Source organism: Atta cephalotes, assembly GCF_000143395.1.
Source record: "Atta cephalotes unplaced genomic scaffold scaffold00064, whole genome shotgun sequence".
NCBI lineage: Eukaryota > Metazoa > Arthropoda > Insecta > Hymenoptera > Formicidae > Atta > Atta cephalotes.
In genome coordinates, this window is record NW_012130128.1 from 1,024,626 (window position 1) to 1,038,208 (window position 13,583).

General features: G+C 32.2%; 1 protein-coding gene across 1 annotated transcript in view; it reads left to right on the plus strand.

Moving 5' to 3' along the window:
- Positions 1–13,583, plus strand: part of LOC105623794 (cyclin-dependent kinase 10) — a gene marked incomplete at its 5' end in the record, with an annotated part of 19,733 nt that continues 6,150 nt past the window's right edge. Inside the window, 4 exons of the mRNA XM_012205170.1 lie at positions 1–177; positions 268–868; positions 2,025–2,321; positions 2,414–2,547. Coding sequence (XP_012060560.1) covers positions 1–177; positions 268–868; positions 2,025–2,321; positions 2,414–2,547 — 1,209 coding nt within the window. The remainder of the gene's footprint in view (positions 178–267; positions 869–2,024; positions 2,322–2,413; positions 2,548–13,583) is intronic.

Consider the following 13,583-nt stretch of genomic DNA (forward strand, 5'->3'; position numbering starts at 1 on the left):
AATAATTTATGTTTTTCTTCAGACGAAAATTTAGAAAAGAAATCCGTGGAACGTAATGATAGTGATAAGAAAGCAGTATCTGATTCTGGGCCTGATCCTTCTGCCCCCATCACAAGAAAAGGAGTATTAACATCCTTTTTAACTGGCAAAGCTATGGAAATACCAGAGCAAGATATCGTAATAAATTTAATACTTTATCATTTATAGTGAATTTTTATTTCTAAGATTTTATTAAACATGACTCTAAATTTTATTTATGTGTTGCAGCTTGGAAAATGTAGGTTTGTCTCTGAGTTTGAAAAACTGAATCGTATTGGAGAGGGTACTTACGGAATTGTGTATAGAGCCAGAGATACAAAAAATGATAAAGTTGTAGCATTAAAGAAAGTGAGAATGGAACATGAAAAAGATGGGTTACCAGTAAGTGGTCTCAGGGAAATATCGGTTTTATTATCATGCCGACATGAAAACATTGTACATCTAAGAGAAGTGGTGGTAGGCAGAAGCTTAGAAAGCATATTTCTTGCAATGGAATATTGCGAGCAAGATTTAGCAAGTTTATTAGACAACATGCAAGCGCCATTTTCAGAAAGCCAAGTCAAATGTATAGTATTGCAAGTGTTGAAAGGTCTGCGTTATTTACATCATAACTTTATCGTTCACAGAGACTTGAAAGTCTCTAATCTCCTTATGACTGATAAGGGTTGTGTAAAGATTGCGGATTTTGGACTGGCTAGGTGGTTTGGTTTACCTTTAAAACCAATGACTCCTAGAGTAGTAACATTATGGTACAGAGCACCCGAATTACTATTGCAAGCTAAGACACAAACTACTTCAGTTGATATGTGGGCAGCTGGGTGCATATTAGGTAAGAAATCAATGCTATATAGGCAGTGTATTGTTTGAATTATATTAATTTATTAATAATTATCAGAGTTGGATAAATTAATATTTTTTTTAAACTAAATTAAGTTAAAGTTAATGGTTTATAAAATTAATAAAATTAAATTAAAAATTGAAGGAATAAAATATTAATTTAATACAAATTAAGATTGAATTAACTTAAGTTTAAAAAAAGTTAATTTTGAAAAAAATTATTTTTGAGATAAGAATGTTCTAATTTTTCTTAAAATGAGATTACTTTAAATAACATTTAAAATAGATTATTAAGTAAATTTAATTTTTTTATTCGTACTAAATTATATATATATATTATATATATGTATATATATATATATATATATATGTATATACATACATACATACATACATACATACATACGTACATACATACATACATACATATATATATATATATATATATATATATACACATACACACAAGAGTCACGCTATAAGGCACTTTTATCAAAATCTTGCGAGAGAGAAGAGTATATTATTGGCATTATCTCTCTTTATCTAACTTTCTTTAACTTCCAAAAAAACAACTACTCACGCATGTTTATGACTACATCGACTAGATATTTGTTAAATATACAAAAAATACAGTAAAAATTTAGAAAATAAATAGATGTGCAGCATCTGCACACAGCTGTTTTATAACAATTCTTCTAAGGCTCATTTCATATTTATGTTATTGAAATATAACACTTAAAATTTATGACACCTAAAATTAGTTATTCAAATATAAGCTGGAATTGACAAAACCTAGCGAGCCAATAAAAATTGGCTACTGTATGATGATGACTCTTATTATAGAGTCTCTAATTATAAAATCATTGAACTTTTTTTTAAATTAATTCTCTAATGTTTAATTTATAGAAAAAAAATATTAGCATTAAAAAACAGAAAAATTTCTTAATTTGAAAAAGTTAATAAATTAAAATTTAGAAGTAATCAAATAACTAAATTAAGTTAAAAATTAATGCATTTAAAATTAAATAAGTTAAAAGTTTTTAACTTTTAACGTTTTAATTAGTTTTAATACTCAACCTTGATAATTATGTTATATATAATTTATTTATTTAGAATATTCTTAAATATATTGCTTGTTTTATTCTCAGGAGAATTATTGGGCCATAGACCTTTATTACCTGGTAGATCAGAAATCGCACAATTAGAGTTAATTGTCGATTTGTTGGGTACACCCAGCGAAGCTATTTGGCCAGAATTTAATTCCTTACCAGCGCTACAGAATTTTACACTTAAACAGCAACCATATAATAATTTGAAACAAAGATTCCCCTGGTTGAGTGCTGCTGGTCTTAGATTATTGAATTTCTTATTTATGTACGATCCAAAAAAGAGAGCAACTGCTGAAGAATGTTTGCAGAGTAGCTACTTTAAAGAAGCTCCTTTACGTTAGTATTATTTAGACTTCTCTTAAATTGTGTTTTTACTGTAGTTAATAATTCAAATTATTTATTTAACAGATCGATTTGCTATGTTGTAGCTTGCGATCCAAAACTAATGCCTACCTTCCCACAACATAGAAACATGAAAAAGGCGGCTGCGCAGAAAGAAAATCGTGAGCAAGAACCTACTGTTACCGATCAAACCAATAATCTACCGGCAATTTCAGATTTGGTATGTTTTAGAGATTAATACATATAATGATTACAAGGGGAAAATCAGAAGCATGTTTTTGAAATGCATTTAAAATGCTTTTAAAGTAATTTGTTGCAAAAATTTCTTGTGCTAACATCAAAATGAAAACCTTAAAAATTCTTAACTTCAGATATTCTTAATTTTTAAAAAAATATAAAAATTTTGAAGTTATTGTATTAATTAATCACTTAACAAGATGTTCTCAGGGAAAAAAGAAAAAAGTTGAATATTACATATTTCAAGGTTAATCAACCCATAATTAATTTATCCCATGTATATAAATACAATTCGGATTAATGTATTTTCACTATTTCAATACAACGACAACAATACAAGTTTATATTAATCCGAATTATATTTATATTGGAATAAATATACTAGAATAAATATGTTGATTACTCCTGAAAGATTATAATATTTAATATTTTTCCACTTTTCCCTGAGATCAATTATCTTGTCAAGTGATTAATCGATTCGATAACATCAAAATTTTTGTTTATTTTTATAAAACTAAGATATCTGAATCCACACAGCACTCTATCCAAGGAATAGCCTAAAAATATAGAAACTATATGTTTCGTTATCTCTGTGTCTGTATTCATTCTTGGAATGTCAACGTTTCGTGAATATTAGTTTACTTCATCAGGGCAATGAGCAGCCTGATGTTCTGGGAATGTTTGTAGGACACCCCTTGGAGATGTTGTGTGGGAAATTTGAAATTCTTAATTTTGTTAAGGGGATCTTAAAGTCGTCCTGTTTTACCACGATTATATTTTAGGAAAAAAATCCGAATGGATTTCACGGATTGTAAAATTTTTTTTACAGAATTAAAGAACGCATAAAAAGAAATCCCGGGAAACACACAATTTTACGAGAAAATCGGAAAAAAATTAAAAAATTCACTTTTTCTGGCACGTACAACTGTCACCTGAGGTTAACATTTGCTTGATATAAAAGTTTTACAGCTTGTAGATGGAAAATAAGTGTGAGTTTGATTATTTGAACGAACAATACTAAGTTTGTGGAATTAATCAGTGAAATATTATTTTATTTTATTTTTGTTACATTCACACGAGAATAAAGAGATTTCTGTGCATCCGAACAGCTGGTGTTGGCTCTGATTGGCTTTTTTTATGTATTTCACTGATAGATTCTTTCGAGCCTCATTTCATACATTTGTGAAATTAAAATTCAAAACGTGGAAAAAAATATTTCTCTTAAAACAAAATTACGTGCTTTGTAAAGGCTTACTTTTTTCCTCTTACAGATTCGAAAATTCTAGAAAAAGATTTTCCAATCTGTAAAAGAGTATTGGTATTGGATTAAAGAGTATTATGTTTATTGATTTCCCTTAGTCCGAATCTAATAGAGTTTTAAGCCTTAAGAAATTGACCAATTACACTCGAATGCGAGGAGAATAATTGACTATGATTCGACAATTACTTACAGCTTAAAGCTTAAAAACTTATTAAGATTTTAGGGTTTATAAATATATAATATCACCTCGTTATTACATAATACTTCCATAAAAAATTGATCCTAATCAAGTACACTAACATTAAAAAATTAAAAAATTATAACAAACAAGCAAACAAAATAGACAAAAAATACGAAGTAAACAAAAGAAATACATCAGTTGAAATTCCAAATTACAAAAAAAAAACAGAACAGATAATAAGTGAGAATATCATCGATCAACACGATGCTGCAAACGCTTTGAAGCATTTTTTAACTGGTCAGTTTGTAAAACTTTCTTTTAATTGGTCCATCAAATGCTTCAAAACATTTGTAGCGGAGACTTTGACCATAGCCATAGACTAATGCATATAAATAATGAAACTTAACAGTCCGACTGCGCTTATACTTGATTGTCCTAATTCTACCTCTTCTATCCCCTCCCCCCACTACACACACACATACACACACACACACACACACGCACGCACGCACGCACGTACATCGTCATCGCCCTATCTACTTATCTTATTTTGTGAACTTTCGTACAAAAATTTTTATTTTTTCTCATTCTTTCACTCCTTTTTTTCATTCTTCTTTCCATCATTCTCCTTTTTATCTCCTTTTTGTTCTCTCGTTTTATCTTCTCCCCCTTGCTTTCTTTCCAATTCTCTCAACTACACTTCCCCCTCCTCATCTTCGCAGCATCCTTTCGACTACCAGCCCTCCCACCAGCTTTCCCCATCCCTTCATTCCCAGTCTCTGCATCTCTCCCATACATGTTCCCATAACTTTATCTCGTACTCGCACATCCTACTAAGTCAATTCTAAGCAGAATCGTAAGACTCTTCTTGTTCTCGTAAAACTCATAAGAATTTATAATCAGTATTCTCTAATTTTAAGCGTATGTATCGAAAGATGTAAGATTATTCGTAAATATTTACGATTTCTTGTAAATCTTATGGCTAGTAAAAAGTTGTTTGTAAAAATATAAAGATAAACATTTTAAAATTCTTATAAATGTTACGGGAATATGTTACGAATCTTACAGTTTTGTTAAGAATTTAGGTTAATTTATATTTTCTTTCCTCTTCTCCTTGTATTTCCCTTTATTCTCGTTTCTTAGTCTAAATCGGACTATTCTTTTCCATCTATTCTCTCCTTATTCTTTTTTCTTCAGATATGTTGGGATATCCTCTCCTTTTATCCTTCCTCCATACCATCTTATATTTAGACTCTCTACCTTTTCTCATCTTTCTTCCTTTTGCATTTCTCCGTTACTTTTTTCGAATTCCTCAAATAGTTCATTCCCCCTTTCTCACATCCTCTCTGTCTTATCCCTTCTCTTTTCTCTTTCTCTCTCTTAGATACCTTCCCCACTTCTTTCTTTCTCTCCAACATCCTCATGTTAAACTACCCCCCTCCCCCTTCTTCCAATCTTTTCAAATTTCCATTGCCCACCTCATCGCATTCCTTCTTAATTTATCTCTTTTCCTCCCTCACCAAGTATCCCGATGTTTTCTTTTCCAACCTTATGACTCATCTTAAAAACCTTGTAACTTTTCCACTCTCTCCCTTTTCTCCCATCCTCCATATTTCCGCTCCATATCCTACTATTTATCAAATCAATTTGTCAAAAAGCCATATTCTCCTTTCCCATTCCTTCTCAAACTTTTTCTTCCCGATTCCTTATACCTGTTCCATTTCCGCCGCTACCTTTTTTATTTTTTCTTTTATATATGCCTCTTGTCCTCTATTCGTTTATAGTGTGTATCCCAAATATTTAAATTCCCTCACTTCCTCAATTTTTTCCCTTCACTCATTCACTTTCTTCCCCTCCCTTTCTGAATCTCATAATTTTTGTCTTCTACATTTAATTTCAGTCCTTTTCTTCCTAAATATTCTTCTGACTACCCTATCATACTTCTCATTTCTCCTTCATTTTCCGCTAGCATCACCATATCGTCTAATAATATGTATACGAGAGCAAATCAATAAGTTTTTAGAAAAACATATTTTGTTTAAAACACATTTTTTTAAAACACATTTTTTTTGATCGATTCATTTTTATTTCTCAACATAGTTTCCTTTCAGCTCGATACACTTGATCCAACGATTCTCTAACTTTTTCAAATCGTCCGAATAATATAATTTGTCCAACCCTTCAAAAAAATAAGCCTCTGTTTCAGCAATGAGCTGCTCTCTGATGGCGAATCATTTCTTCAAGTTTGGAAACAGGAAATAGTCGCAGGGGGCTAAATCTGACGAATATGCTGGGGAAGCAATTCGTAGCGGAATTTGTTGAATTTGGCCATCGGTGCCGGGCACGTGAACCCATGCATTGTCTTGATGAAAGAGTACTTCTTTGTCAAATGAGGATGTTTTTTCTTTAAAATGTTGTTGAAATGGTTCAAGATTGCGTAGTAATCGTCATTGATCGTTTGCTTCGACGGAAGATAATCGATATGAATTATACCGCGTGCATCCAAAAAAATTGTGGCCATCATCTTTCCAGTCGATTTTACGGTCTTCGCTTTCTTCGGAGCTATTCGGAGCCGGTGAAATTCCATTGTTTTGATTATTCCTTCGTCTCGGGTGAAGTAATAGATCCATGTTTCGTCCACACTAATGAATCGACGCAGAATTTCTTCATCTGGATTACGTTGAAACATCTCCAAACATTGTTTTAAAATAGTTACACGGTTGCGCTTATGGTCCACAGTGAGCAAACGCGGCACTCATCTTGCCGATAGCTTTTTCATACCCAATTGTTCGTGCAAAATTGAAACACTGTGATATGCCTGTGGTCTCAACAAGCTCGCGCACTTTCACTCGTCGATCAATCAAAACAATATCGTGGATCTTTATCGATGATTTCTGGTGTAGCAGCCTCAATTGGACATCCAAATGAACATGCATCACATGTGGATGTACTACGTTTAAATTCATTCATCCAATTGTATACAGTTGCAAACGCTGGTGCAGATGTGCTATGAACATTATCCAACTCAGCTTTGATTTCTTTCGTTAAACCTTTCATATGTAGATGTTTGATCACTGCACGAAATCGTTTTTTTCTATTTTGCAAAAAATACAAAGATTGTTCGCTTTAATCGTCTATATAAATGAAACCACGCGATGAATTCCGCTCAAAATTTGACAGTAATCAGAGATGCTACTTGTCAAAAAGTAATGTGACATGACACTGCGAGTGCCCTCTGACAGATTTTCTAAGAACTTATTGACTTGCCTTCTTATCATCTTTATTTCTCTCCATTTCACTTTCTTCATTTTACTCTTCTCTTCTAGATCCGCTAATAAATTGAATAGCAGAGGGCTGATCGAACCCCTGTCTTACTCCTCTTGCCTCCAAAAGTCTTCTTCCCTATCTTAACCTTATCCTGCTCTTAGTTTCTCCTACCATTTCCCCCACTCTTCCTATCAATTCTTCTCTTAATCCTTTCTCTCTCATCGAGTCTAATAGTACTTCCCTATTCACCATGTCAAAAGCCACTTTGAGATCCACTAACATTACTACCATCCCTTCCTCTTTTTTTGCAATCTGTCTATTACAAAATTTAGCACGTATTGTCCATCGTCCCTTTTCCTTTCCTGAATCCGGTCTGATTATTCCGAAATTTTTTCTCTTCTATTTCCTCTCTTATCCTTTTTATTAGAATTGCTGCATCTTGTAGAAGGTGGGCTCAATATCATCCCTCTATACTCCTGCATTATTTTCCCTTTTCTCTTCTTTATAATTGATATTATAATCCTCTCATTCCGGCCATCTCTCTCTTTTCCATATCTTATTACAAAATTCCCAAGTCACCCAATTCTCTAACTCCTCTCCCCCATATTTCCATACCTCATTCGGTATTCCATCTCCTGCCATCGCCTTCCCATTTTTCAGTCTCCTCAAACCTTCTCCATTTCTCTTCCTATCTTCATCTCTTTTCTCTTTTCTCTCCTCTAACTATTCTTATTTCGATCCCTCCTAATAAACTCATAAAATACTTTTCTCATTCCATTATCTCTATGTCTCTATATATTTATTCATTCCTTTTTCTATTTTCTCTTCTTTTTGGTTACTACCTTCTATGCTTGATTCTCTATCTTCACTCCACTATTTTTAATAGTCATCTTTCATTTTCTTCTTTTTTTTTTCCTTTCATAAAATCTCTTTTTTTTCTCCTATACTTTTCCTTCTCCCCTACTCCCCTTCTTCATGCTTTTAGTTCCCTTCTCATCTCCTTACATCTACAAGGTCCCTCTTCATTACTTCTAATGCCTCCCTTATTTTTCTTTCCATCCAACTCCTGAATTCCAGTCCCTCCATCTCACTCTCTTTAACTTATTTTTATGTATAATAAATGTTTCTCTTTCCACTAATTCTCTTCCTATATTCCTCTTCCCCCTTTTCTACTTTTTTTCCTCTTTTCTTTCTTTCTTCTTATTCCTCTCCTTGGCATTTATAGTCAGAGCTTATATTCAAGACCATCTTAAGAAGTCATGAACCAATTAGAGGGTTGTATTAGCGTCTTAAGATATTTAAGACGGTCTTGAAATAAGAATCGACTATGAATATTGAATACTGGCTTATGGCCGGGAACAATTCTCTTGCGTCTACGCATTCTCTTAGTCATGTTATGCCTTGTCGTGTAGACGAGCCTTTATGACATCCAGAGATGTAGAAGCGGTGCACACAGTTCAATTGCATACTCACTCATCGGTCGATTCCTAGTAATTTTAAATAATTAAATTTAAATAATAAATTTGTTTTATCAATGAGATTATATAATATTTTAAATTAGCCATGTGAATAACTGATATATATCCGCTTGCGATCTTAATCAGAAAAATGATGTTGATGTAATGTTGATTTCACGTTGAATAAATTGATAATTAAATTTATTTAAAAAAACCGACTTATTCCGAAGAACGATGTAATATAACTTTTATATCTGTTTGAAATAGTGTAAATATATAATAAGTACACACACACGCACACACACACACACACGCACGCACGCACGCACTTGACTGCATGTATATATATTTGCTAATTATTATTTAATTAAAAAGAAGTCGATTCAATAGTAATTCGACATATAAAATCAATTAACCAACTATCAACTTCTTCGACATCGAAGAAGTCATGAACATTATATCAACGTCTGCTTTCTAACTATTTTTATTTAAATAATTATGTGGCTGTCTTCCAAAATTCACTTAATACTAAAATCTATAATGCACGTAATATAAACTATATATTTTCAGTGTTGGCGTTAAATTTTGAAATGTAACCATAATTGTCTGAATTATATTAATTAAGTTAAATTTATCACAATTTTGAGGTATTTAAATAACAATTAGAAAACTTTAGACATAAATTATAATAAAAAAATTTTGTATGTAATATTTAAAAATTTAAGATCACAAACATAAAAATATTTCAAAGATTTTTTTTATTCAAAAAAATATTTAAAACACATGTTTTCTTAAAAGATGTCCTGTAAAAGTTTCTAAAATACGTTTTTAGACATTTTTAAGCTTAAAAGATACAAATTATGATGTTAATCATAATCATAATTTTTATAAATTATATATTTGCAAAGAGTACATTACTATATTCTAATAGAAATAAAATTTTCGACTGATTAAAAAGGAGTTAAAATACTTATCAATGAGTTTCCATGTTATAACATAAGTCGACACAAGTGTCGTTCTATCCTTGTTGACATTCAGAAGAAAGTGACAAAGAATGACATTTGTGTCAACTTGTGTTATCAAATGGAAAGCACTCAATGGCTGCGTTCAACAGTTGAGTAAGCGCTCGCTGCTATTGATGTATTCCAAATCTAAAATGCCGATTGGATGATTTAAAAGAATACACCAATAACAACGAGAGCTCAATTAATTATTGAGTTCGCTGAACGTAGCCAATGTAAATCATAGACGACATAGGCATCTAATAGTCGTCTTTTCGATCTGTCATTTCTCACTGGGTGTTCTCTTCTACTTTTCTCTTCTACTTACGATCTCCTCCTTGACTACCTTATCTTCCAATACATAGTCGACTGAATCCCCCCTTCCTGTGTATGTTCACTCTCTGTCCTCATCTCCCTCCACTCTTCCATTCAAAATTGCTCACCCTCTTTCACTTATAAACTCTATCAATTTTCTTCTTTCGTTTACCTTTTTATCCTTCGAATTTCTTTCTGCCTTCAATTCCTCTACTTCTATCCATTCTACTCCACGTTTCTATTCTCGTATTAAAATTCCTTCCTGTTAATGTCCTTATCCCTCCCTCTTTTTTTCCATCCATTCTTTCATTTCAAAACTTCTAACTTCTCCTCTATATTTCCATTTATGTATATCCCCACTACCCAACTATTTTTTCCACATCTTATCCTCTCCCTAATCTCTTAAGAGGAAAAAGTAATTGTTATACAAAAAATTATGATTAGTCGGTAATACAGATGGCTTTAAACATCTACAGTATCAGTAGAGGTGTAGACACGTCGGGAGTAGAGAACCTCACAGAGAGAAGACTTAAAGCTACAATAGGCACAGGGAATAACGAGCTGTCCAATCAGAGCTCTGGAATATAATATCAAACTTACACATCAGAGCTCTGATTGGATGGCTCGTTATTTCTTGTTGCCTGTACCTAATGTGTTTAAGCCTAGAGAGTAACAAATATATATTAATATATAGGATTCTACTCTCGACTAGAGAGCCTCACAGGGAGAGAGTGGCAAATTGCATCACGTGATCCATCTCCTCTGATTGGACGTGGGCATCAAAGCTTCATAGGAAGAGAATTGGAGAAAATTGATCGCGTGACTCCCGTCCTAATTGAATGGGCATTCACGTGATGCAATTTGCTCTCTCCCTGTGAGGCTCTCTAATCGGGAGCAGAATCCTATATATGAGAGAAGCAACATCGACGTCACGATTTCTGATTGGTGATCATTCAATATCTCTACCTAATTAAAGCAGCCATATTGGCCGCAGTAGAGAGCTATTATATATTTCCTTTCTACAGCTACTGTTTACAGCTAGGGATGAATGTTTCTTCTCTCATATATATAGGACTCTAATTGGGAATAAGCTGGTTTTTCGGCCCAGCCATAAATGGAAATTGATCGATCAATGTCAAATGGATGCTGATTCAACATCGATTAACTGGATTTGACAACAAGCAACGTTGAATTCGATTTAACAGCATCGATTTAACATTGATTGATGAACCATTTCCGACTAGGCCGGAAAACCAGCTTACTCCTTACGTATCTACAATCTCTACTGTTATTGTTCATTGTAACAACGCTTTAGGATCCTCTTAAAGTGTTGCATATTTACTACGTTTATTTTAAAATTAAATTCGGAATAAAATTTCAAGTAAATTTGGAATCTGTGAAGATTAGTATACTTAATGCCCCTGAGTACTCAGCTCAGCCAAATTGAATCGACGTCATAAATGACACGTAAAACATTTATAAAAATGGGCCGTGACTATTATTAATCGTCATTATCCTCTCTGATAGTATATAATCGTAAAAAGCTTTTAAAAGCATAAAGTGCTTTTACTAGTTCACTAGTTTTTACTCAATACGTATACGTAGCCTATTTTCACTTCACGAACATTTTTCGACTATTTACTGATTATCAGGTGGGATAAAAATAGTGTTAGCCCATTTTTACAAGTATCAGGACCACAGATCTAGAAAACTGGGAAAATCGGGAAAAGTTAGGACAATTAAAATTGGTCATGGAAAACCGGGAAAAGTCAGGGGAAAATATAAAAGAGACTGAATTTTGAACTTTGCTCACAATTCTTTTAAACTGCTCCTATTCCAAATAATTTTTATAATTTATTAAATATTATTATGACTATATCTAACGTTTATAGTCAAATACGTTAAAAGCTCATGTACTTTAAACGATTTTTAAAAAATAATTATTTATATTTTATTTAGTAATTTATTTAATTGCTCTTTTTTTGTCATAACTGCATTCTTTTTTCTAATACTAATTTATTTTTTGTTGTTGGCTTGAAAAGCTTCTTTTGCGTTTTTTAATAATACAAACTAACTTCCTTATAATCCTTGATATTCTAAATGTTAAAATTTTTTATAAATTTTATAATGTTAAAATTTTTATGTATTTTATATTAGTCATGGAAATTTTCCATTTTTATCCATATTTATGGAAAATTTGAAAAAGTTAAGGAATTTTAAAATTCATTTTCTGTAAGTGTTTTACAGCATTCTCATTATTCTGTTTTATCCAAATTGTTTTTATTTATATTTTACAAATGACATGCAAGAAAAATTAATATGTCATTTCTCACTTATGACGTTATGATTCCACATGGTCAAAGCTTCTTTCAGAAGCCTTAAGTATGAAAATAGAAATGTACGTATATATCATTGAACACTGAAATATAATACTTTTAATTGCTAAAAAGGCTTTGCGTTAATTTACATAGTCCTCAAAAAGTCCGGAAATGGTCGAATATTTCGAAAACGAAACATTTTTGAGAAAAATGTTTCAGACAAAAATTGTAGCGTTTAAATTTAAGTATTTACTGATCTGATCAGTTTGACTGATCACCAAAATCAGATCAAGATCACATTGATTTTTTTAAATGGAACACTACCCTATTTTTTTTATTCCAGAATGTATAATAGCCATTGTCAAGAGTTTTTCAAAATAAGTTATTAAGTACTTTTCGAGTTGTAAGATTTGAAAGTTACAATGCCGTCAGCATTAGCATACGCAAGGAGTGCGATCGACGGCTCTCTTGAATGTTGCATATCCTGCATAACATTAAACATCCTCTGAGAATCTATGAAAAACCAGACCTAAAAAATGATGCTAACACGCTGTTCCCCTCTTGCTTTTCAACAAGAGACGGTGTGATGACACGGTATGACACGGTGTATCATTATATTCTTGTCGTTCGCCAATGTTAAGAGTGAGATGATTATTGTGTTGTACTTGTCGTTGAGGTGTGTTCTGATTAAAAAAGAGATATATAGTTTTATGCGCGGCGCAACATTAGACAAAGATAAAGATGATCATCCCGTGTTCTTTTCTATTGTCTAATTTTCTACTGTCTATATTTTCACTTACGTAGGCAAGGCACAGAGACCCCTATTGCCTATTCTATATATATAATATATAAAACTTCTTTGATTCTGATTCCCGTCAGAATACTCCTCAGGTGTCGTGTCATTCTTGTTTAATGTTTCTTAAACAACAAGGATGATTGACAGAAAGCATCCAGATGGGAATTCGAACATGCCCCTGAAAAAAGTTCCAATCTCTGCACATACACATACCAGAGAGAAACCTGAGAGAGAGGATTTTATTCCTGTAACCACAAAATACCTTGTGCACTATACAATCCTCTGAAGAAGTGGATGTTAATTACACAACATTATCCACTTTTNTTGTAGTTCTTCGTAGTAGGTAAGTAAAATTAAGTTCTCGTAATAACTATTAAAATTAACTTACCTACTAATTTAAATTTAAGTATTTTAATTTAATTT